The following is a 26,836-nucleotide window of genomic DNA, read 5'->3' as shown; positions in this document are numbered from 1 at the left end:
CTCCTGACTGGCAGCCCTGGCACACGTTAGGAAAGGCTTTAGCCAACAAAATGGATTTAAAAGTGCCACAGTCAGCAGGGGGATGGGTAGGCCTTGTGGGTGCCAACAAACAGCCACAAGTGGGACCGACATAAAACATTAAACAAATGAAAGAAATGGTATGAAAAGGTCAATCCTGTCATTCCCAGCCCTGAGGCAGCGCTTTCCTTCCCTCATCTTCTACCACTGTGAGATCCGGGGAAATGGGTGGGAGATATGGAAATCCTATTGCAAAAGCACCTGCCCGCTCCTTTCCTTTCCCCAGAGAGCTACACGCAGAACATTCTATTATTTAGTTAATTGCAAAGAAACAATTACAAAGGAACTTGGCAAATTCCCTCTAATCACAGCCAGACCCGGTGCAGTTCAGTAAGTTCAGCAAATTAGCAAATAAGTGAATATGAAAAGGAAAGAATAGCACAGCTCAAATTGCACTTTGTTCATTTGTTTTGTCAGTCGTCGTTTCTGTTTAATTATTTAAGATACTTCTACATAACATTCTGGTACATTTTGTATGATAATAAAGGCTTGCTAGCACAGAAAAGCTGTGCTCGGCTATAGAACATCCGCTGAGGGGAGGAAGAGAACTGCCAATTCCTTGCATGAACTCTGGAGTGGCTGCTAAGGAAAAAAATCCAGGTTGGACAGATAGGCTCTGGTGTAAGACACCAATAATGATGACTGCTTCATCCTAAGCTGACGTTTGGACAGGATGTTCTAACCTGTATTGCAGGCATTCGTGATCAACCCCCAAGTTTACAAAACACTGCTTTAATTTTCTGTGTAAATAACTAGAGGCCATTTAAGCGTAGCTTTTTTTATAGCTGTGCTATCACCAAGTGATGGATTTTACAATATTTCATTTCTAGATTCATACTGCAGGAAAGACTTTCAAGCTCTGCTACACCACCAAAGCAGAGCATCACTGCTGAACTGACAGAGGGAGAGGGGCAGAGGAGTGAAGTGCAGGCGTGATACTGCATGGCTGACAGCAAGGAGGTAAGGCAGTGTGTCACAGCGAGCACCACAGCCCTCCTGGATCCTTCCCCATCACTTTGAGCATCAGGATTTCATGACAAATCTGTTTGTACGACCAAGAATAGAAGCCCTCACGGGATTTTCGTGGTACCCAGTGCCACAAAAGTGGTTTTGAGGCAGGCTGGCAAAAATCTTCCCCATGGTGGGAGAGCTGTTACAGCCTGAGCATCACCTGGAGAGGGAAGTTTTGTTTGTAAGGGGAACAACAGGAACATTTCCTGGGGATCAGAAAAGATGCACGAAGACGTGACCTCAGATTTTAAGTCAATAGGAAAGCCAGAGTGGAAAGGGCAACGGCTTAATCAGCAGAACACAGCAGAGCATCGTTAACAAGAACACAGCAACATTCGCTGTTCAAGGCTACTCCTTCAAGCACAATGAGGGCAGAATGAATGCTAAAGGCCACGTAAGTAAGAACAAATGTGCTTTACGCACATCTGGTTTTGTCTTTTTTTCTTTCTGGCAAATTATTTATCCAGATTTCACCCTGTGACTGTAGCAGCTAACAAGCAAGCAGCACAGCAGATGAAGCGGCACACATGAGACTTGCTGTACTCTGCCCAAAGCCACGTATTTGAGGGAATGGCACTGCAGAACTACTTGACAGGATTCCTCTTTTTGAACAGAACACCAGAAACAGGTCTGAAAGCAAAAGCCCACCGCTGTTGTCAGTAGTGCCAGGCTTCCATTCACCCTACTGGCAGCAGGATCTGGAATTAACACTAATGAAGAAACTCACACCCCATGTGTTTAGGAGCTAATTTTTTACTGGCCTCGTTGCTCGTCTTGCAGAATGAAGGAGACCAGGCTTAGCAAAACAGCACGGAGTAAAAGGTCAGCCTAGGTGTGAAGTGAAAACAACAGGAGCAAGCTGAAGAGGTCGCAAAGGCAATGCAAATACAACAACTGAAACAGGGAAGTATGAACAATTAATTTACAAACTTGGGCTTTATTGGAAAGTTCAACAGCCAGGAGAAAATACACTGCAACTGTTTTAGCTTTTAAAAAGATCTCAAGGTAACTTGCACAGTTCCAATTATTAGAACAATCACACAAATGATGGCTTTCTGATATGCCAAGATGAATAAACTTTCCATTTCATCTATACAAAAAGCTGCCTGTCTAGGGATTATTTGCATAGCTATGAAGGAAATATTACATCCTTCAGGTTCTGATGCCTCAGTAAAATATTTACAGGCATAGGCACTTAAGGACAGAAAGAGATCAAATCGTGTGAAAGATCCCTATATTCACACATGATCACTACCTGCAAAGAGTACAGCAAACTGTGAAGGGTTTTACGTAGGCAACATCATCCCATGCAGAACTTGCATATCATCAGAATGGAAAGTGTGCTACTGGGAGGTTACAGTGGAGTTTAACTTGATTTCAGGACCTTGATGCCCCTGCAGATAATGTTTTTCAGACACTAAATGTCTGTGTTGGCCCTGTCTTAACAGGTTTGAGCCACACAGATGTTCACTGTCCTTAGCTCCCTGTTGAGCTGAGGAAAGGAAAAATGCTCCATTTCCTCTGAAAAATACATTTTCTTCCTTTACTGCTCCATGGCTCTTCCCAGACCTACAGGTTACTCACATGGTGGAGGTTTCTCTTTCTAGCATACACCAAACATTCACACGCTGTGACCGTGTTGTTATCTTTCAGAATTATGAGTTTGAAGCGTGCTCAAAGGAAGCACCAGATTTGTATGGCTATCAGACTGCAGACTTGAATTCATGAAGCTCATTCACCCCAGAAGACATTTGCTCTTTCTCACACTTCCTTTGGTGACTTTGGTCACACAAAGTGACTGTCTCCCCTTTGTCCAGGCATTCAGCTATCAACAGCACTGCTGCTGGCCGCACGCTCAGTTAAGACAGAAGCTTTTCTACTCTGTATCTATTTCCTGACTTTCATATTGGTTCTTCATTATGGCACAATAAATTGAATGTCAACTTCATTAAATTTGCAGTCCAAGCATTTCCCTGTAGGGTAACAGTTAGGTGGGTACTTTATAGCAGACTCGGTCCTGACACACACTATGTATTCTCTCCTTAATTTGTCAGCCCTCAGCTCCAGTTTCTCTCTCTCTGGAGGTATCCATGGCAGGCACAGTTACAGACTTGAAACATTATACGTAAGAAACTCAATACAGATCTGCTTCTGTTTAGCAAAGTGGCAAAATAACTTTTTTTTTTTTAATAAATAACGTGACTTTCAGCAATAGAGGGAGATAGGTATAGGCTTCTGCCAAGAGGACTTTATCCCCTTTATTCTTTTATTTTATATGCCTTTTTTTCATCCTTTCTGCAGATTGCAGCCATGTGACCGAAGTACCAGCAGGAAAAATTCACCCAACTTGAGTATAAATGACATTCTTTAGTCTGCTTTGGGTATGGAGAGCTCTCAAAACTGCCTTTGGAAAAAGCAAAGGCGGCATTTCTACTGCTGGGATTAAATGAAATCAGCTGCATTGTGCTGCAGCCATCCAGTTTCCTCTTTGGCTGCAAGTACTGGCATGAACTATGATAAGCACAGATAGTGGTTCATTGAAATCAGAGAACCGAGACAGCTCTGAGTTATTAGTATTCTGCAAAACAGCAGCGACTGATTTTTAATTTAAAAAAGAAGAGGGAAAAGGTGATAAAAATCTTCTATTTAAGAGTGTGCTTTCTGTTTACAGGAGATTTTATTACTCCTTGATGACAAAGAAACCACCAGGGTCTTCACAAAGACTTTACTGTGTGTTTGTAAAATAAATTCTCCTTTCACTAAATATCCCATAATTTACTTGATTCACCTTTTACAAAACAAAACAAAATGCATTTTAATGCCTTTGGAAGGTGTTGCAATGACAGCCTAGAACACAACGTCCTCCTTTCAGTTAAGAAGAGGTACAGTTTGTGTAAGAGATCTAGAAAGACTCCTCTGACCATGTTCTCCACAGCCCATTATGTCACTAGTCCCTTCATGAAGTCTGGTAAAGATATTGCTGTTATTATTTCTGGGTATCTTGATATCTATAAGTCAACTGCTTATCCTGCTTCTGTTCAGGCTACAAGATGTTTTATCCTTCCCCATGCAAATCCCTCAGCACAGAGTGCACAGTGCCATGCTTTCCAGCATAAGCCTCATAGCTAACCACAGAAGATGGCTGTGACCCTTCTCCCTGCCCGTGATTGGACTGAGGGTGCATTTGCAATATACACTGCTAATGTGCACACACACAAAGGTAGTGCTGAGAGGAGAGATCTAAGCAAAGAAACATGAAACTTAAAACCCCTTAGAGCTCAGTGTATGAGCGACTTAGCTAGGTGGGAGTTTCAGGCAATCCAGTGATATAAGCTGGAACAGGACATACAGCATCGTATCTTTTACGTCAAACGTTTGCAGTGTCATCTCCCCTTGCATTTGTGATATGTAAGCAGAAAAACTAGTCACAAGGACATTCCTGCTATTACACCCCTTCTCTGACAAATGCAAATGGAAGCATTTACGTGATCACGTACAAAGTAGTACAATATATACGATAGCAAACACTGGGAAAGAGCAATAAATAAGAAAACTGTGCAGACGCAGTAGACCTAGAGCAGTGCTATGACAGAAGTGATGTTCTAAACAGACTTTACACATCTGCAGAGACTGTAAATGTTCAGTGTATAAAAATACAAATTAAAATGCAACAATAACATTTTTAAACAGAGAGGACCTCATAGCAAATACAAGCTGCTCCCCTTTGCATACACAGGCTGAAAAATGGGGCTAAGTCATTTTTCACTTCCCAATTTAAAAAGGCATCTTAGTCAACTTGAAAGACTTCCTCTGACACAAAATGCTCTGAGCACCTGGTAGAGCTGTAGATGTCCCTGTTCTTTGCAGGGCAGTTGGACTGGAGGCCTTTAAAGCTCCCTTCCAACTCAAACAAATCCATGATTCTATGAAATATCTCAAGCCTTTGCTGCTTTCATTTAAATTCGTCAATTTCAACTTCTGTCTCACAAATTCAACTGTTTTGGTGCAGCATTTTTACAACCCAAACTCTCTCTTTGTACTACAGGGCTAAGGCTAGCAGACAGTCAGCAGCTTGTAGCCATATATCTGCAGAGATGACTTATCAAACAAGTATTCAACCACAGCTGAAAAAAAGCAGACAACTGCAGGCTGACATCCCCCCTTTGTTCATCTTCGATACGCTTTACCTCAGTGGAAATACCTTTGTCTGCGAACCGAATAATTCAAGATTAGAGCCCATTAAAGAAGTGGGTGGAGGTTTTCTTCATCCTCAGTGATGGAGAGACAATTACAATATCATCTGAATCGTCTGAGTGAGCTTCATCCACAGGCAGAGACAGGGTGGGCTGCGGCTGCTTCTCACAAGCGCCGGCCGAAACAACTGCAAAAGGAAACGAGGGCATCAATAAAGAACAGTGACAAAAACAAGCCCTTGTGGGAAGAGCAATATTCTCTGAGCCATCAAGTTTCCAGAATTACCTGCAGTTATGAATATCTCTCATCTGTTTTTTCCTGCATGTAACTATTCCTGTTCTGCTTCAATGACAGAAGCTGCGTGCCAAGCACTAAGTTGACACACTGACCACACATGATTTGTCTTCTTGTCTTTAAATCTCTGCAAGCGGTTACACACCACAAAGTAAAGCAACGTGATACTGAAACCAGGCCATAAAAACAAGTATTTATTAGATGGTCAGAAAAGGAAAAAATGATCCAAGCAGAAAGGTCATAATGAGAACTTCAGTCAGATATAAATAGAGAGAAGGGAAATGGGTGAGAAATCTGAGAGAAGCTGTCCGTAACAACGTTTTTCATTCATCTATCTACAAACCACTACATATATTCACATGCTGAATGACACAAAGTTTTATTGGTTCTATGCATCTCAGCAATGGCAATTTAAAGAAATGTTTGGGGCATAAACAGATAGAACCTTGGTTTCACTAAAAATTGGAAAGAGAAAACCGATACATGAGGCCTTTTACATCTGACAAGCAGAACCAGCAGATTCTAACCCCTGTGCAAAAAATTTATTAACTTAATGATGACAGCTATTAAGATCTTCTAGCTCAATATCCTGCCCTCAGCTCCACTAATTTTTCGGCTTCGAGTGTCGGTTCTCTGAAAAAAGACCATCTCTCCTAGAGGAAAAGGAACAAATCAAGATGACCTGTGGTAGAAAAAGGAAACACGCAAGGAAGAGGCTATGCACTGAGAGTTTGACAGTGGACTAGATAGCAGAGGGCATACAGGGAACCTTCCTTAGGGAGAAGAACTGATGTTCCATTGCTGTTATGGTGAAATGAGGGGTTCCTGACGAAGAAAACTGCTGGTATGGAAGAGGCATACGCAGCAATTGGAATGTGGAATAAAGAAAAGGGGTCTGCAACAAGCCCAGAATAGAAAAAGGGTGACAGGCAGAGAGCCTGTGAATGAAAACAAGGAATGCAGGAGGCCATCATGCTGACCTCAACCCACAGAAGCAAAGAAACGCATGACTTTCTAGTTAAGTGAAATTCCTCTCTGTATCAGTCAGCAAAGAATATGAGGATTTTTCAGAAAGATTTACGAGTGCTTGCGATAGGGATAAGGAAAGAGAACTTTTGGAAGCAAGCACAGTAACTAGAAGGTGCAACGCCACCAAACAGACATCATATATGAAATGGCTTAATATTGACCAAATCATTCGAGATTATATCCCATTCTTGAAGACTGAGATCTTATTGCCCTCATCTTCAGTTGAATGCACTTCAAAATGACAACAATATCTTTGTGCTTGTGAATGGCTCAGCACACTAGTGAAACAACTAGATGTAAATTCATTATGATTTTGAAAATGCTTCAGATAAGCTAACAGTTGTACCCAGAGCAGCAATATGTGGAGAGCAATGCTTACTCAAGATTGCTGTGCATATTCCGAACGTTCTTTCCTTTCTATCACTCCCCTGACAGAAAGAAACAAAAGCCTAAATTTTAGACTGAATTGTTATCATCTGTTCCACTTCATTGGAAGCAAAGAAATGGCTTTCTTCAAGTAGTATCCACATTTGTGAGCAAAGCAAAGCAGCGCTGAATGCTGCAACACTTGTGCTAGATTTTATTCCTCTACAGAAAACAGACATACCTAACCTGATGAAAACAATGTAATTTATTCTAGCCCATATACAAGCCTCTTTAAAACACACTTTCATCTTTCCCATTCCTCTCAAAATAATGCCAAAAGGCTTGTGAAACTAAATGACTTATTGCAATGTGTATTTTCATAGAAAGTTTAAGATCTTTGAAAGATTGAAAGGTCACAAAACACGAGTTTGACCTTGGAACGAATGAAGCAAGAGCTTGTTCAACAGCTGCATGATTTAAAGCCAAAGGAATTTGATTGCTTTAAATCACTCAGCTGTTAAACAAGCTCCTTGTCTTCTCTGCTTTCCAAAATACAGAATGACCAGTGAAGTGCATTACTCCAAAAGCCAATTTCACTAGCACATTTTCACATCAGTCATGAGTTAGGAAGGACAGATATCAGACTTTCAGTAAACTTACAGCCCAGGCAAAACGGGAGGCTGTGGGATTTCTTTTCTGGATACTGTCTCTAGACATAACTGAAATCACTCAAAACTAAAATACCTTCAGAACCAAGTATTACTGACCCCTTCAAAAGTAGTAGAATGTGCTTCTGAATATGGCATACAGTGAAGTTTCTTATATACTTCCTCCTCCACTGCAGGGTAATCTTTGTATTCACAGCATTGGCAAATCTGGCTTATTCTCCATCTCATATCTTACAGAAACAGCCTGAGCTGCTTAAACCACACTCTGTTTCTCAGAAAGTCTGCAGGGAGTATCAGCTTTTCACCAACAAAAAGAAGTCAATGTTTCTCAGGTCACCCTCAAAGCTGCTCTTTTTTTCTCCAACTGTGGTCATAAAATCTCTTGTTCAGGATAGAGCTAGCTTTTTCTGTTTGTTGTCCTTTGAAGCTGTGTGTCTACAGCTTTTCTTTCTGCATCATTGTTTTGCCTTTCTTGCTCAGTACTTCTAACAGCCTCTTAGAGGCACCTCTGGCTTTAGTTCCATGTTCTCAGAGGCAACAAGTAGAATTCAAGAAGGAAACCAAATTGTAGATCAGCCATGAGAAAAGACATTTTCCCAGTTTGCACCACTGTGGTACCAGCTGGAAAGGTCATCCACAACTTCATTTTTTTTCCTTACTGCAGCAAATGAAGACTGCTGAGGAAACATGACTTAATAGACACAGCTGACTTGTCTATGGCTTCAGGTCCAAAGCATGGTGGAGAAGCTGGGAGTGGTACTGTCAGAACTTACAGTCTTTATTGGAGGGACTGCACTTGCTTGTATAAAAGAATACATGGATATAGAGTGCAAGCATGCATGAACTTCCCTGTAAAATTAAGCATACATTTGCTCAAATTCCACATGCTTTTGAGCACAAAGGGAAATAAGATTACCAGGAAGAGAAGACATGCTGGCTGACAGGCTGGTCTGGAGTGCTGCTGAGACTGGTTTGTTCTCTGTCCTGCAGAGAGCAGAATCCATTTTCTCACTTGTGCTAGACGCAGAGGGCCTGCAAAAAGACACAATGCATAGCCTGAGGTACAGAACAAGAACAGCAATCTGTTGTCAGAATGCATACAGGACAGTTTCTTGTATCACTAGCATCAACGTTTATCACTTATGGAAGTGAGCACAGTCATTCATGTGAGGTGACAATTAAGTAACTCTCACTGTAACAACAGCAGTCAGCACTAATGGCTTCTGGTGCAGTAAATCCTGGAGAAAAAGGAAGTATTTTTTCAAGCCAGAGCCACCATAAACCTATGTAGTAAGCAAATGACTGAGTTCTTCCTGAGCTGAGTAGACTTCATGCAAGATCATATTCTAGCTCCTTCCTCCTCTTCTTCCACATAACATTTAACTTCCACATGTCAGAGCTTCACTCAATTTCAAGCTAGCAATGAGTTTGACAGCAACTGGTTTTTTTTTTTTCCCAAAGAGTAATTCTTTTCTTCTACTTTCCCTCATCCCTATGGAAGAGAACACGCAGCAGGATGTAGGAAGACTGCAACAAGAAACTCTTCTGTTGCATACCCATGAGAAAGCTATCTTGTGTGTGTTTGAACAACGCTCTCTTTCTCCTTCTGTGCCAAGGAACCCACACTAAAATCCTACACAAAAAAATTACCCCTCCTCTGTAGTAAAAACAATTTTGCTACTACACTGCAGAAAAATCTATTCATCACTTACCTTTTCTCAAGCAGTACTGTACGTGTTAAGTGAGCCCTGAAAACGGACTGGATGAATGTCACAATCTTCTCTTTCTCCTTGCTGAGAGAAGATGAGCTCAAGGAGTTTGACACATGAGGCATACAGGAGTTCTGCAGAGTAATCAGATCAAAGAGAACTGACCTTTTACAAATTGCACAGAAACGTGACAGAAGCTTTGTCAATTTTATTTCCTGATTGTGAAAACAGCAGTGGAGCAAACACTTCTATCTTTTGGTCTGCAGTCTTAAAGTTTCTATAAGACTAAACCAGTAGGAATGCAAACCTGATCACCCTACAAGTTTTGAAATATACATATTCAATTAATGAAATGTTAGATATTTGCAAGGTAAGGCTTACAGAGTTCTGAAGTTCATTTATACCTCAGGCAGGAAACCATCTAGAAGCCAGAAGAGGTAAGGAAACCTTCATGAACGATTCAGTTCTGCTACAACTGGCCTATTTGCTTAAAACTGACAAGTGCAACCAGATGGACAACATGAATGGAGAATTAATTTTAGCATGCTAAAGGTGCAAAGGATGCTCACATAAGCTGGCAAACGATTTACAGAAAAAAATGCTTAACTGGTAAGGAACAGTTCAAGACTATAATGCAAAGGAATTACAGCTTTATTTCTATGAAAAACTAAGAAGTCAGAAAGGAACACCAGGGCATGAACTGGATATCTGTCTGGAAATACAGCAGTGCTACCAACCAGCGCATTAAGATTGCTCTACAGGGTGACACAGAGAATTAAGTGTGGAAGCACAGTCCTCTACGAAGTAAGGTGAAAATAATGATATAACCCATTTGCCTCTGAAGTTACCTTTCTTCCTGGGCTTTGCCTGTTGTAAGGTTGGGCATCATGCAGCCCACTACTCAGTAGCAGCTTCTGTCGAGCCAGATGTCCTCTGAAAGCTGCCTGAAGCACAACAACTGCCTAGCATAAAGAAGAAATGGTAACTCCCTTGAAAGGTGGCAGCTATAAATTAAAACAAGAGTCCCAAGCACACATATATGCAAAATAGCTTTTCCCTTTGCAATGGACAGTGATGTCCTGACATCTTTATAAGCTGAAGGGATCTCACACATTTACTTCACAGAGACTCCCATACAATCCAGAGAATTTACCCAGCACGTGAGGGATATAAAACAACCCACAGTTTAAACTCAGCCTAAAAGTTGTTCATCATTGATCCTATCAAATGCAATTACATTCCAGCTGCCAGTGCTAGCCTGCATTTCACACATAGAGAAATATTATCCCACTCTCCTATTAGATTCTGGCTAGGCAGCAGGCTCTCTGATTCTCTGGTATGATCAGAAATCAAGTAAAGCCCGGCAAACCACTGCAGTGATTATGCTGAATGCAGCAGTCTTTCCTCTCTGCTCAAATATTTTACTAGATTCTAATCTAGACACAACACGTGCTTCTGTCATGTAATTAGAATTTGTTCTAACTTCTGAAAGTAGGATTTTATTTTCTGTAAGAAACAAGTGTAAGATGCTATGCTGTGTGATTTGAAAAAAGTTTAATCAGATCCTGTATGCAAAGCAATTATTAAGAAGTGACAAAATTGTCAAACAAACTCAATTTCTGAAGAACACTCAGCAACATTTCTCTTCAGTAAAGGCTTCAAAATCCTACTTGAAATTCTTCTGAAGATTCATCACAGTGAAAATGAAAAACACACAGAAAATTTGAGATTGAGTGGTGAACACTTTGAAAAGATGTATCAAACAAAATCAGGATGTCACAAGGTGGATCATGAGCAGCCTGAATTACAAAGATGGCCTTTGAACAACAGCTCATCACAATAAAACCTGTTTAAAAATAATTTAAAAAAAATATTGGGTTATGCTTTTATGCAGGTTACATGTGATCCACTGTTTTGTTGGGTATCATAAACATACTCACCTCACCCAGAGCAATTTCTTCCTTCTGAAATGGAAAATGCGTTGTCATAGATCATTACATCTCAAAGTTTAACATAATAAATAACAATGTAATCTTTTAAAAGAATTTAACCCCACCTTATATTTTCTCATTTCATCATTTTCACTGCCTAACAAACTTCGCTCTTGTTTGAAAGCTTGCTGGAAAAAAAAAAGAAAAGAAAAAAGAAACAGTTGAAAGAACAAGAAAAAACGCAACGATTTCAGGACTCAGTACTGCTTACTCTAGCTTTAGCTACTGTGTCATTCATTTGTAGCCTCAAATGGAAAGTTAGGCAGCTTTCCCAAGCACAGGTCCAAAGCACTGAGAAGTCTGTGCTTCACAACAGTATTGAAGAAGAAAAAAAACCACAAAAACAAATCTCATGAAAGCCTGTCTTGGTGCTACAGGCATTAGTTGCTAGAAGAGACTTCTCTGATATGGCATATCAGAGGGGCAGGACACATCAGCTGCACGCTGGGTTGGTTAGTTTGGGCTCTACTCCTAGTGCTCTACACCTAGTGCTAATGCTAGGTGCAGCAGGAAGGAGCCACGAGAAGAGTATCTGACGAGGCAATGTTACCAAGGAAGCACTGCTTCTGCTCCTTTAGTTTACGTGCTCACCCAGATTCCCCCATGTAGAAACTGCACTTCTCAGAACAGAAACAAGCTTCTAGGAAGCAAAGGCAAAAGAAGCATCAGGAAGGACTTGAAAAGAGTGGTGCAAGAGAAGATGATGGTAAGGAATCACTGCTGCAGGTCCTGGAGCCCCGTGGCAGGTTATCCAGACTCTGACTCTCACCTTACTTCGGTACGACCTCCACCATCTCTGGATACATTTGGCTGCTTGTTCCTTCTTGCAGTCTTCTTCATCTTTAACTGTGCAGTTTGGTGAATGCTGTGAAGGAGAATCTTTAACTCATCACACTGACACAAATTAGAATTCTGTGAGGGGATATAGGTTACAACTGACTCAGAAATCGACACCAAAGTCCTTCAATGTTCTGCCTGCCCGTAGGGTGGAAAGAGGGTAAGGAGGAAAATCTTAGTTCTGAATACTGCTCGTGTTCAAACCTGCAATCCAGGTGACTGTTACTGTAAAACACGTTGCTGTCCTTGTTTCAGCTGCTAGCTGAACGTGGGAATGGAAAGGTTTTCACCTACATGTACTTCTATGCTTCTATGCATCGCTAAAGCAGTAGGAACTCCCACAGTGGAAATCAATGCTTTGCTGACCAGAAACATTTTTTGTATTATTGACAGACTGAGAACAAATGTCAGGGCACCTAATTTTGCAATTCTTCTCCAAGGAACACAAATATTAATCAACCTGGAAGCTCTCTCGTGTCTCTTGCTGGCAGATGGGACCCCAAAATTGTTTTTAACCTTACTGATGTGCTGGTCATCACATCACACATGCAAGACTGAGAGCTTGTGTAAATCAGTACAACTCTACTCTTCTGTCTTGAAGAAATTAGTTAATTAGAGGAAAAAGACGAAGAAACAGAGCAAAACAAGATTTTCTTCCAGATATTTCTCCTGAGATGTGGCTGTCCATTGAGCCTCTGGCCATCTGATCCTTTTGATCCCTAAATATCCAACCTATACCAATCATCTTACCTCACTTGCCAAACTAAAGTCACAACAGCAATTTTAAAACACGAATCTAATTTGTTGGTATAAAATTCCAAGCGAAACAATAAGAGATTTTATAGACCCTGGAAAAAGCTGCTTGATTCTTTGAAAAGGATTTATTTATAACCTTTGAAATGCTGAGTTAAAGGCTCACATTTAGCAAATGGATCATGTTATATTAAAAGTGACAACCTACCATTAAAATGAAAAATTGGTGGGAACTTAGTGATAATTACAAATAATGGGAACATTTCAATAAATAGATGGTTAGCGGCCAAGAATATACATAGTCTGCAGAGGAAAGAAGGGACTGTTCATTGGCTGTTTCTAAATAGAAACTCAAGTTATTTGGTATTCAAAACATCATTTAGCATCCATCACCCTCTAACAAAAAACCTAACTTAAATTCCTACAGAACTGCACAATATATCAGAAATAGCATCCCCTTAAGCTCACGGACATTTTTATTTCTATTTCTGTACAACCTGTATTTCAGAGTACTTTAACCTTAAAGTTCCAATGGTCAAAATTTCCAGTTATAACTGCTAGATGGTTTTTAGTGGAATGAGATTAACACGACCTCCCTGTATCTGCAAGCATTTATGCCAGTGCCCATTCATCTCTACAGATCAGCCACAACGTGCAGCACAGGGGTGGGAGATCACTGATACCAAGTTCACTCCCATTCATGAATAAAACAAATTGAGTGCAGAGGTCCATTTAAAACTGTCCAGGACAAATGGCTGCACAAACACAGCTGTTAGACATCTAAATACTCAAAATGGAGGTGCTATGAATACTTTAACTCTAGAAATACTTCAGTTCAAGGGGGTTAAGTGCTAACTGCATTGTACTGCCATTTTCTTCCATTTTTACTTAAATATCGTGTCGTGTAAATAAAAAAATTAAAAAAAGGAAAAAAAAGGGCCCAGCTTCCATCCATACAGAAAAGCTAAATAGTGTTTTCTGACCAAGTAGCATAAGTGCCCTAAATGATCACCTGGTCAGCATAAAATCATTGGAAAGGACGGTTTTTGCTCTTGCTTCCCCTCCTCCTTTCCTTCTGTGTGTGTCTCCCATGTGTCAGAAAAGAGAAGAAACATTTAGCTATTTAGACTATCTGAACAACTCACAGGATATCAGATGCAAAGAAAAACACCCACAAAACATTTATCTGTACCTCATTAAGATTCTCTAATGCATCTTCTGTCGTTTGTCTCTCCTCTTCCTCCAGTTTTGACTGTGATTTCCCTTCTTTCCGTGTAAGGTTCTGCATTTCCTCGCTATGGTTGGAAAGGCAAATATATTAATAGTCAGACATTTTCTGTTCTTCCTGCTTTGAATAGACTGAAACTGTTTCATAAAATTGGGTTACTTTGGCTTTTTTAAATGTCCAAGTGGGAAACGGTGCTCAGGATAACATCAGACATACTCTCACAGCAACAGAACATCGACAATCAATTCTCAAGTTGCGATAGCAAAGCCTTAGGTTAAAATTATAAAGAAAATGGCCCAAGGTTAGAATGGTACAATTGATGCTATTAATAATACAAGTAGATTTGAAATGATGACTGACAAATATGAAACTGCAACAAAGTCCCATCTTACAAAGCAATAAGGAAGTCACTATTTTTCTCCCCTACATTTGCACAGGATTATTATCAATGTATTAGCAATGGTCTAAAGGCAGAAGCTTCTAGATAAAGATAGTACAGTTTTTCTTGTAAATTGAAAGAAGTTCTCAAGTGCAACATGGCAAGTTTTTTTTTTTTTCCATCCACCTCATTCACTTTTCTTACAATCTAATTCTTTTCCCTATTGTATATCTCAGTCTTTCACTTTCTCTAAAACTCTGCAGATCTCCTCCCCCGATAACTTATCCTGTCTATCCATCAGAGTTTTACACAAATGAATTCCCAGCTTTCTGCAGCCCATATGATCTATATGAATTGTGTGTCACTTCAAAAGAGAACTCTCTTTAATGGGTTTTGGCTGAGTTTTTTTCTTGGAGTTATTTATTTATTTTAAAGATCTACTAAACCAAGATATGATACCTTAAAGTCAGCTCTTCCTTCGTGCTTTCTTCCTTGTTATTCTGGTACTTCTGCAGCTCCAGCTCTGCTTCAGCCTTGGCCTGAAGCAACTGCTTGATGTCTAAGCTAAACAAGAATAAGGAAATCTAAGCAATATTTTCATCATTCACATCCTAATAAAGTAATTATTTTTTACTTAAACTTCTAAACAAAATGGGTTGTCTTAAATTTGGAAAGGAACTACACACTTAATTTACCCTTTAAATAAAGCAAAATTTGTAAAGAGAGGCAAAGCGTTTTATTAGCAATACACAGCTGTGTGCAAATCTCTGCTCATGATCAGAATAACCTGCCTGCCCTTATGCAGTGACATATGAAACCAGCCTAAGCAATTTAAATTACAAATCAGTTGCTAACAGGAGAGAAAGAAGACAGCGTATGGCCTGGCAGAAGGAAGGTTTAAGTGGAGAAAGCGGCAGACCAGAATAAAACTTATGCTAAAAAAAAAAAAAAACAAACAAAAAAACAAGTGCTGCACTTACTCTTTACTAAGTAGGAGACTTTGAAGAGCACTCCTATCACTCTTCAGTTTCTTTACTAGCTCTCGGAGTCGATGGCATTCCTCAGCATGATCTACCTGTTGAGAGGCTGCATGATTTGGGTCTGTAGAAGGTGAAGATGACACACCAAGTAACTGTGTTGCCTCACTATCAGCTGACAATACTCTGGTGTTCTCCATGTCACCTACTTTCTGAGCAAAATAAATTTACACAGAAGAAAACACAAAGAGAAGAAAATTGAATTCAGCATAAAAAATTTTCACTTAGGCCAAGAGAAAAGATGAAATGAAAACTGTTTCTGAAATATGCATCTACATGCAATAATTCTGAGAAAAGAAAAGGGGAGGAAGGGGACATGGAATAGATATCCAATAGATAGTTCACATGTGTGAGACAGGATACACACTGCCAGCAGCACAAGCCAGTGTTTCTCCATTTTCTGTTTAGAGACAGCTCAGATGGCCACACGAATATTAACACTCACCTTTTCTAGCTCCAAAATCCGCCTCATAAGGCTCTGCCTGCTCCAGTCGCTGTAATCTAAATGCAACAACAAAACTTTAAGCAGGAAACTGCATTCATGAATTAATATTTTTCTGCCCATACAAAAGGATCACCTTAAGATCACTGAGCTTCAGCTTTAAAGAGGCAGCAATCAAAAGATGAAAACGATATTGATGGATGTGACTCAGCAATCAATATAAGCCATTGGTACTTAGCTGTTTTCAGCAACTGAAAAAATCTGCCAGCAAATTTTAATCTTTAAGTGATAGCAGCCCAGAATTCTCAGGGATAATAATAAAGAAAACCCAGGTCATCCTGGAGCAGCATCCCTGCTATTTAGAGACAGACCCCTCTAACAAACACCTTGTTATAACCTTCGCCCAGTCCAAATCTCCATTTTTGGTTTACCTCTCTTAATTCTGCCACTTTGGGGTCCTGCCCTCCCTTTCAAACTTCTTTCAAATGTACCTAAATCCATTGCCCCACATTTCAGTGCCTACTTTTTGTTTTCCTGGATGCAGAACAGCTCAAAATGTGATCCAGATCTTCTTTCAGACACCGATTCTCATTCTGCAATTCCTTGATATTCCGGGACAACCTCAGGACAGCAGCATTCAGTGCCTTCAGTCGTTTTTGGGTATCTCTGCCCTCTGCACTTGAAAAAGGATCAAAAACAGGAAGTTAATTTTAAAGCAAAGAACAAAAAAGCAGCATCAGAAGAAATAAAACAGCCTCACTATCTAGCTGGGTAACTTAATTGTCTCCACTTCCTCCTTGATAACATTTCTCAGCATTTTTGATTAGAGAAGTTGAATTTTTTTTCCTAGCAGAATAAAGATCATCTGGCGCAACACTTTCACAGTTATTTTAATTTACATCAGTGTAAGAAGTTAAACTTTGAAAGTTCATTGATTGGTTGAGGACACTCTTGTCTCCTCAGTGCATAAGCAGGAGTGCTTGTCTGAGTTCTACTTAGAGCTTTCTACCTCTTTTCTTAACAGATCTTACAATGCCCTACCAGTACTCTATGGACCACAGATGAAAAACCATTTCAGCCAATGCAGAGATTACTCTGAAAAACTGTTCAACACAGAAAGATAACCTGTGTGCTCCTAATTGCTCTCTTTCACTCAATAAGCAGATTGAGATTGGAAGAACAGGCTATAAACAGAAAGATCCTACACATAAATGTATTGTGAGATAACTGTGAATGCTGCTCTAATGTGAAACTATGAACTGAGAAATTTCTTTCTTTAAGATACATTTCAATCAATGAGATATTTGAAACAGATTTGGTGGATGCTACTTACATTGATGTGGTGGAAATGAGAAGCACCAGAATAAGGAAAGCCTGTCCTGCATTAAAAATACTTGAAGTGTTACAATGATTCTGCCCTTCTAATTTTTCTAATAAAAGGAGGAAGAAATCACAGCTTCCAGATGTACGAAGTTGTAAAGCTTGCTAGCAAAACAGATTTCTAGTGAGATGAAGCACTTAGTACTTAAATGAAGCATTTAATACTTAAATGAGAAAGTTACTGCAAACTTACTTCTGAAATCAAAGGATGGACCTAGTTTTGGACAAATTCCACTGTAAAGGAATCTTAGATCACTTATTCACTGGAATAACTGTAGGTAAAGGAGAAGATGGTCTACCATTACACTATCAGAGTGAAAAATTGAACCTAATTTACATTTTGGAAATTGAAAGAAATTGAAATCAGGAAAAACAAACAAAGCTATCCAGATATCATGAAGACTATGTATAAAGCTGTCCCAGACAGGAGGGGAAAAAAACCAACACAGAAACACCAAATCAACAAAACTTTGAGGTGACAGAAATCACAACGATTACTGAATGCCATTGTTTTAGGCTCATCAAAACTAAAATGGAACATCTGCTGCCCATTCTGAGGATTTGAAAGCTTGTCTAATTTCGTGGTTACAATTGGAAGTCACAGCTTTACACAGAAATACTCATAGTTAACAGTGAAAAAAGAGGAGTTAAATGTCATTCACTTCAGCCAGAAATAATGTAGGCAAGCTTCGTGAAAGAAACACTCCTTCTGTGCCAGAGTCTTGACCTTCAACTTCACCTATTGCTTCAGAGCTCGGCCTCTCAAGTAGAGACTGACAGTCAAATAATCAAGAGAGACGGCCTTGATCACTGTTTTTCAAAGATACAAATAAATGAGGACAAGGAAGAGCCCTGATGACTCATTTTTACCTGTGACTAAATTAATTGTGATGGTTACAGCCTTGAGAAGCTCGTCACTGTGCGCCTGAGCCAAGAGATGAACATTTCTTAAAAGCAGTGGCAAATCAAACTCCAGTTTTTAATCCACAGGAGTCAGTAGGAATCAAGGCAACACAACCAGTGCACATAGCCCATAAAGAGCTCTCATGTTTCCATCAGCCCAAAGACTGGTGACACCCAAAAGTTAAGATTGCTGTCTGACCTTAAAACAATGCTATGAGGGCAAGAAAGTTTTGATCTGGTGTGCTAGCACGTTCTCCTACCCCCCTAGCCCATTACCCTCTCCTCAGCTTGACCAACACTTACTTGCACACATGCTCTTACTTGGGTCTAGCTTTGTCTTTTGGCTTTGTGCTTTGTCTTTTATTTCCTCTAGAGATCATTTCTCACAGCATGTTTCCCTTTATTACCATCTACATACCTCTGTGCACTAGTGACAAGCACCAGTACAAGCTTCTTTGTCAGTATCTTATCAGTGCCACTCACAGATCTCTCTCAGAAGCAACCTTGAGCTTTGGATCTGTATCTCTGCGCTATGGGAAAATCAAGTTTACTCCAAAATAACTTCTCTGCACCACACTCCCTAGAGAAAGATGCAGAACTGACTCAACTGTAAAACCCTAAGCATCTTTTGAGTTTGTTTCAAGTGTCAGTAGCAAAAGAACAAATGTGATCACGGGGGAAAATGGATTCCATTTAACTGAAATAAACTTTCAGAGACTTTCAGAGCTTTTATGGGCTTTTTAAATATCTCTAGCATTTTTTTTTCCACACCCACTAAGTGATCTACGAGAAAGAGACTAAAGAAAAATGACAAATGTAGTTGTTTTCCATCAAAAGTATACAGTTGATACATCAGATACACATACACAAATATCTGCCTCAAAAAGAGTGCACATACTTTTTCTTCATAGTCTCAGATTTTGCCAGGAGGATTTGGAGACGATGAACCTGTAAGTGTGAAATATAGATTCTATTAACAAGCTAGCTGAGGTAAGCTGACATAGTTAATACAGCACCTTTGTTCACTACAAGGAAATCAGAGGAAGACCCTTTGGCTAGTCATAAATTCAATGAGGCCACCACTGAAAAAATCAGGCTATCATTATGTTGGCTTTCACATGTACAATAAACGTATGGATGTATATCAGTTTCATTATTCCCCATTCTTGGCTAACACACTCAGCTTATTGAAGAAAAATTCTTTGGTACATAGAGTTGGAGCTATCAAAATATCAATGAAAGTTCTGCTCTAATTACACGTGTACCTAAGCTGTAGGAAATCTAAAATCTTCGATTTCTATTTCAGCTCAACAACTGAGCTTCCTTTCCAGCATGCATGCTGAGAGCTTTGTCAGATGTACCTCCTCACAGTAGGTCTCCACAGCTATCCTCATTTCTTCCAAATCAGTGGTGTTCATGTCTGACTGGAATTTGCTGAAAACAGAGCACAGAAGTTAATCCAGCAATACTGACAGAGACCAGACTGCAATGCTTGTTGATTTACAGTTTCTGGGTGGGTGGTTTATGATTTCTAAGACATTCTCAAAGTTTATTAATCTGTGTTTAAAAAAAAAAAACAGAAGAATATAGGCAAAAAACTAACATGGATTTCCAATCCCCTCTATTATCTTATCCAATACAAGTCCCTACCCCTATAAAGTCATACTTGATAGTGTTGTCTTTCTCCTTGCACTGTTGTTCTAGCTTGAAAATCTTCTGTTTTAATCCATTAACCACCTACAGAAAGAACAGAGAGCTGGAATATTCCATATATACACATAAGTTCGATTTCTCCATAATCCTGCCCTCTCTGTAAATTGCACTTAACCAGACATACTTAGTCCTACATACTTTAGTAAATCAGAAACATGTTTGCCATCCTGTGACCCTAATTTATATCTATGGTAACATAGCCAGCTTAATAATTTTCACACACAATCTTTAACAAAATACAAGAAAAAAAAACAACTGCACCCATTACCTTGTTAAGTTAAAAACAGCAAAAAAAAGGGAAAACACTGATGCAAACAGATTCAAGGAAGTGACAAAACTATCTGCAATATGGTTAATTCCAGATCCTTGCCGTCAGTTATCTACCTGACCACAAAAATAATTGTTACGATTCCCTAAAAGTTTATTATCTTTTTTTTTTTTTTTAAATCAGTAGTGGTTCAACTCCACAAGAGGAAGAAAGTATAAATGAAAGCAAAAGGTAGCAAAGTAACAATTACCCATCCGTTATCAGACTTCTTTGCTGACAAAGATCGTGCCAGCTCAGAGCCCTGCAAGAGAAGACAAACAAAGCAAGTGACAAACTTTGCTACTTCTTCTGTTAGCAATTTCCACAGGACTTTCTAATGTACTCATTTTCACAGTCCAACAGCTTAAATTCTAAAGTCCCTATGCTCACCATTTTGTATTAGCACACTGCTACCAAGGCATAAAGCAACAGGCACAAAGAATTGCATTTGGTTGATGTGCAATGGGGCTACAGAGGTGAAAAAGCATTCAGAACATTGTGAGAAGTTTCTGGGAGCTGCCCAATGTTAGATAAGAGCCAGTTCCAAACGGCTCCAGAAGAGACTCACTGCTAATCAAAGGGAGAGAAGAAAATGAGGATCACATAGATCAGCACTGTTCTGTCAATTTTTACCCCTTGCCCTAAAGAAACAGTCACCCTGGAAGGATCCAACAGTTGTTCAATCTGTTTATCCTTTCTGTTATTCTCTTCTTCTAGTCGACGCAGCTTAGTTTTCATACGATTTCCTTCGTTTTTCTGAGCTTGTATTGTCTAAAAAAGGAGAGAAAAATCCAAAGTTCATTTCAGAAACACTGAGTTTTCACATGAATTGCTACTGGCATCAGAACATTTCTAGTTACGACGGCCAGGACAAAGCACACAATAAATAAAAAAACAAAACAAAGACCATCACAGTAGACCAGGGCTGACAGGTAAGGGAGATGACAGGACAAAGATAAAGTTACTTATGAAGATAAACAAAACTTTTAACAGAAAGGCCACCTTACACAAATGATCTACAGCAGCCAAGACTCATTTTTTTTTAATTTGTATCCATAGAGTTCAGCTTGTCCTTATCTTTCATACACTGCACAAACCTCACTTGACAAACCGTCATAGAAAACTCAAACTGTTTGAGTTGGAAGAGACCTTGAAAGATGTTCTAGTCCAACTCCCCTGCAATGAACAGGGACATCTGGCCTCACCACGTTATTAAAACATGACAAGCAACAGCTGAGCATGGAAAACAAACAAACAAAAAAAAAATAGAAAAAAGAAAGGGGTTGGGTTGAAGGGCAAAGAAACCAATGCAATGAAACTTTTCTGTGTCCAGCTAGGGCCATGGCTGAGGTTCAGGACTGGATATACTGCAAGGCTTCTACATCTACTGCTCAAAAGTATCTATCACACCATAAGAACAAGGAAATTGCCTTAAATAAATAGTCTAGACCATGCATCACAAATACAGAAGTGTTGGGTGGATATCTAAGTTGTACCACAGAATTCCATCCGGACACGTACAGATAGACAGAGACCCCATGGTTTTACAGTGTGAGCATCAGAGACACAGCACCTTTTTCAGTTCTATGATTTCATCATACATCTCTTCTTTTTCCTTGTAGTCAGGAGTTCCAGGAATGTAGCCTACAAAAAAAAAAAAATAGGTAGATAAAATAAGCAGAACTGAAAGAAATATTTTTTCCTAAATGAAAACCTTAAAGGGAAAAGTTTCGAACATCATCAAATTGGAAACTAGGCATTAAAAAGAAGAAACTAAATCAGCAAAGAAATTTATTTTACATATGGAAACAAAATTGAGGTGTTACCATACGAACCTTCTGCCACATCTCATGGCAAATTTCTCCTAAAATTTCTTTTCTCTATTGCACTAAATTAAAACATCTGAAGAAAACCACACTTCACAGAAGACTGAAGTCTTTTCCCAACAATTATTTACAAAACACATCGAAAGATGTCCAAAATATGCTTTTTTTGTTGGTACTTAATGGGCGAAAGCTTATTGCCTTTTAGAGTCACCATGAGCTACGTGTTAGCAGTAACAGTGTAGGTGGCATTTGAAATGCAATTTCATACTGGGATTTTTAACATCACAGTTCTCATTTAAGAAAAAGAACAGGACGAAAGTTTCACATTTTGCCTTTCTTATAACACCCAGTTGATTTTAATATCACAACCACATGATAGAACACTTTCTAGAGGAAAAGTAAAAGGAGTCAATTACACAGAATTTCAGGCAAGCAGATGGTTTCTATCAATGGTTCTGAAACTGTGCTTCACAGAGTTCAATAAATTGTCTACAGCTGGCCCACTGAACCATATTATATTTGCAATGTTTTCAGCTGAAAACGCATGGCAGTTTGCAAGAACTCCTGAAAGCTAATAGTGATTCATTGCTCAAAAAATCTGGGAGCTGCCTCAACCAATTTGTAAATCTCAAAAATATTCCAACGATTCTACTTTGACACACCATTGTAACATAGGTTAAATTGAAACGGGGCTTGTTTTACTAAAGCTATGATCTTAAAAAACAATGCATGAGTTTACATGGAAGAAAACCAGACCACTAATTTTTATCTACCATACAGTTACAGAGTTTACCATTACTAGAAGAACGGGAATGTTTGGGCTTCTTCATTCCTAGAGCTTCCTTCAGGTACTCTGGAGTGCTACTAGAAATGCCAGCTCGCATATGTCCTGTGTCAACATCTGATCTCAGGGAATGGCTCATTCCTGCCAACAAAAAAGGAACAAAATGCAGAAAACAGGGATAACTGTGAATTACGTTGGTGGATTTACTGTGAACAAATGCAACACTGAAAGCTCCAGGTGCTGTTAATTATTCCTACTATAAATTCCGATGCTCAAGATCAGATGACTCAAACTCAGTTCCAACCACCCAAATAACTACTATGGAAATGGCTTCCCATGTACCCTCTAACCAAACACACGTTTCCCATCTCAGAGCTCATGTGTTAAGCTGTCCCCAGGAGTGAATTGTAACCACTCTGCAGATAACCCTTCTATACTGATACCTTGTTTCAGTGATCCCAGCCACATCTGCTTTGGGTTTTTCATAGCTGCACTCTCAAAATGTGCGTTGCCTGTTCCCTGCAGAGATCTCCAAACTGCAGCTTTCTTAGGATACAGTTGTGTGCTAGAGCTGTACGGAGACTCTAAAACAGAAGAAAATATCTCAACGTTGCCTTAAAAAGCTCAAGATCACAAAAAATCTGTTTTGAGCTTCAGGTTCCCAGCCACAAGCGAAAGAGGCAGAGTAACATAATAACAGTAACATCACTCAATATAAGCAGAAGTACTTCCTTGGAGACTCAATCTTAAGATGCTTGTGTATCTATGTTCATACACCTGACCTACAGAAATGTCCCTCATGTGAGAGAAACACTCCTGGATAAGCTGACAGAAGTGGCTCTGTGGCTATTAAACCACTGGCAACTTTCTAGCAGCAATCAAAAAACAGGATTGGGTCTGACACTGCTGGAGAGCCCCTGCCAGCACTACTTCAGGTACTGCAGTTAGGTATAAATACTGATAATTACTCATGTTTTGAAGCTGAGTTTAGATGTCTGCTATATTGGTTGGCAAGTTAGTCTTCAAATTGAGAAGTAGAGGAAGAAGCAATTAAACTAAAAATCATGGTTGAAATTAAGGAACTGTTTTAATTCCATCATTTAGAGATTCCAGGTAAAGGAAGGAGGTAGATATGCTCCTATCAGAAGGGTTTGGCTCCTTCTCACCCTAGAGCAAAAACGTGAAGTGCTATGTGATTTCTTTAATTATAAACACAAAGTAACAACAATCACAACAACACCTGAGATTGTTTTCTTTGAGATATTTACTATAAATATAAAAAGGAAGGTAAATGGAAATACATGGTAAGAAACATAAAAGCCAGAAAATAAGCTACAGACACAGCACACCTGCAGATCCAGTACTGATGGAGAACATTCTACACTTTATTTCTAAGGTGACAGGGAAAAAAGAATGAAATGGAAGTGCTTAATCTACTAACATAAATATCTGTTAGATGGTAGGATGTGCAGGTATCTCTGATTATCTCTGGTAATCCCATGGTCTTTCTGCAGAGCAAATATCAGCACTTACTAAAATGGGGAGGAAAAAAATTGTTTTCCCCTTCCTGAAAAAAATCAAGAACTGTAACTAAACTACAAGCTTCAATACTCAGCCTATAAAAGTCTAACTTCACTGCTTACAGAATACAAATCTCAAGCAGAGGTGCTCTGCACACACAATCAACAATTCCAGTGAGAACAAAGAAGTTGTTTCAAATAAATCTACCTCCTGTGCCACAAAGAAATCTATCTTGTTATGCACAATGGAAGCAGAAGATTTTTGAGCTCTTACTTGGTGACTTTGGAGGCTTGTGAAAAATTTTCTTCTTTAATTTCTGGAAAAAAAAAGAAAAAAAGAAAATGGTGTGCTTAAAATATCATGCTCTCTGAACACTCCAGCATATAACTGCAAAACTGGCTTCAATCTCCATGTTATGTGAAGAGCACTTGTTCTAATAACTCAAAACCTTTTGTGCATAAAACAAAACCAGAAGCGTTAAATACATGCAGATCTGGCTACAATAACAGTCACAAAAATTAGGATGGTATCTACTGAAGCTTTGTGCTATGAAGTAGACTGTTCATGCTCAGAATACTAAGACCTTCCTGGTCTGCATTACATACAACAGCAAGCCCACAATGATCACAGAGCAGAGGCTGTACCAGAATAGAGTAGGACCACTCCTCTAAAGGAAGGGCTTGTTCAATTCCATTAGAGCACAGTAAAACAGCTACTCAGGCCCTCAGCTTGATAAAAAGCAAAATGAAGCAAATACCATTTGCAACTCCCAGAGAACTTAGAAGCCTGAATTACATCTGGAATTAGAAGAGATTTTCATATCAAACTACACCGCAGTAAGATTGTAAGCTCTCCTCTCTGAAGGATGTCTTATCGATTGGGAGCCATCGCATGGGTGTAGCCTTTGCAAGAACATTCTGAGAGGCCTTTTCAAGGCATTTAGCTGCAGCATGCCATTAACTCACCATTTCTGCATCTGATTCACAGGTTATCACAGACAAGCTGTCATCTCCCTGGGAAATAAACACAAACTGTGACATTTGCTGCTCTTCAAGTAATTGCTTTTAATACATATCCAGAATGATTTGTTACTAACACAACAGAGCTCGAATACAACAAATTCCAGTGGGAAACAAGTCATCACTTTCGCAAACACAGCACGATCTGCGTTCTGTGTGCTAACAGTGCAAGTCACTTCTAACAAGTACCACAGAGATTAGGCACTTTGGAGTGCACCATCACACAGCCTTCAGGTGTCCCATTTCCAAAGTGCAGGCACTGCATGAGCCTCTCCCAGTCACACTTGGCCAAACAGCAACTCATCCTTTCGTTCTCTTCCTCCCTTGTTCCCACCCTTGCTATGCTACGGGAACATTTAATAGACTGAAGAAGCAATGGGGCTGAAAAAAAAAGGACAAACTACCGAGTCAAAAAAGAGTTTGATCTTTCCTCACGCTGAGCTGACAGAACCTTCTGCTTCTCGAATGCGAGCACATCCACAGCAGAAGGAAAATTTCCACTTCCCTTTCAGATCACACACACACACGCTGCCCTCACAAAACATTTTCACTTGCCGCCAACTCCGTGGCGCTTCCAGCTGCAGCCCCATTCTTTGGAAAGATGCTGATCTATCTCTGTGAAAGGCGAGGAGGGGACAAAATATCTCTTAGACTCCCAGCTGATGGAAAAAGAGATGAGGCTGACAACAACAGCACAGCTAAAGCAGCTTTTTGTGCTGGCTGAGAGCAGGCACGCGTGCCTCTCACACACTATGCCAGCTAGCTTTTAATTTCCCGAGGCAAGATTCCCCACAGCACAGCGAGATGTTATTTCTGTTGTTTTTAAGGCCTTTTTATCACTCCGTGCCATCTCCCTGCACAGCTGTGTCTGTCGCACCAAGAACCACACTGAGGAAGGCACTCGGCCCTGGCACAGCGTTCACCCGGGCAGGAAGGTGCCACAAGAAGAGCACTCCAGCCCCTGCAAACGTTCACAGCCCAAAATAACAAGAGAACAGCTCTCAGCGAAGGGCCTCAAAGCCTCCATCGAACTGCTGGGGAGGGACAGAAAGGAGCGCTACATCCCCCACGCCACGGACCGAGGCCTCGCTCCTCCTCTAGCAACCGCAACCTTCACCTCATCGGCCTGACGGTTCTGAGGGCCCCGCGCCCAGGCTGCTCTCCTCCCCTCGCTGCCCCTTCCTTACCAGCTCCCCCTCCGCGGCCATAGCAGGCCCGACCTCAGGCCTCGGCGCCCGGCTAGGGGCACTTCCGGGTTGCGGTAGCCATGGCAAAGAGGCGACGCGACGACGCTCCGGGCCGAGCGTGCGCCTGCGCAGTGAGCTCCGGGGGTGAGGCCGCGCCCTCGCACCCTCCCGGGGCTTGGC

The 26,836-nt window shown here is 40.2% G+C and overlaps 1 protein-coding gene across 5 annotated transcripts; it reads right to left on the bottom strand.

Annotated features, from left to right (window-relative positions):
• Window positions 1-2,006: 2,006 nt before the first annotated feature.
• Window positions 2,007-26,735, bottom strand: IQCE (IQ motif containing E). Of its 5 annotated transcripts, XM_042827574.1 has the most exons (24): window positions 26,657-26,735; window positions 25,416-25,463; window positions 24,724-24,766; window positions 23,373-23,513; window positions 22,939-23,070; window positions 21,893-21,963; window positions 20,953-21,090; window positions 20,531-20,581; window positions 19,966-20,036; window positions 19,661-19,733; window positions 19,198-19,247; window positions 16,540-16,694; window positions 16,020-16,075; window positions 15,724-15,726; window positions 15,518-15,612; window positions 14,997-15,101; window positions 14,123-14,225; window positions 12,110-12,205; window positions 11,406-11,468; window positions 11,290-11,313; window positions 10,198-10,311; window positions 9,353-9,483; window positions 8,557-8,672; window positions 2,007-5,470 (listed from the first exon to the last, which is right to left on the bottom strand). In XM_042827574.1, exons 1-24 carry the CDS (start codon window positions 26,675-26,677, stop codon window positions 5,319-5,321), a joined length of 2,052 nt encoding a protein of 683 aa, XP_042683508.1. In that variant the 5' UTR covers window positions 26,678-26,735; the 3' UTR covers window positions 2,007-5,318. The 5 variants fall into 5 exon arrangements, with proteins under 5 accessions (XP_042683508.1, XP_042683505.1, XP_042683509.1 ...); XM_042827571.1 differs by having other exon boundaries at window positions 15,518-15,726; XM_042827575.1 differs by lacking the exon at window positions 15,724-15,726.
• Window positions 26,736-26,836: the final 101 nt, after the last annotated feature.

This window comes from Centrocercus urophasianus, unplaced genomic scaffold (assembly GCF_019232065.1).
Source record: "Centrocercus urophasianus isolate 14NV4802_14NV808 unplaced genomic scaffold, USGS_Curo_1.0 seq_29, whole genome shotgun sequence".
Taxonomy (NCBI): domain Eukaryota; kingdom Metazoa; phylum Chordata; class Aves; order Galliformes; family Phasianidae; genus Centrocercus; species Centrocercus urophasianus.
This window is presented reverse-complemented; position numbering and strand designations above follow the sequence as displayed.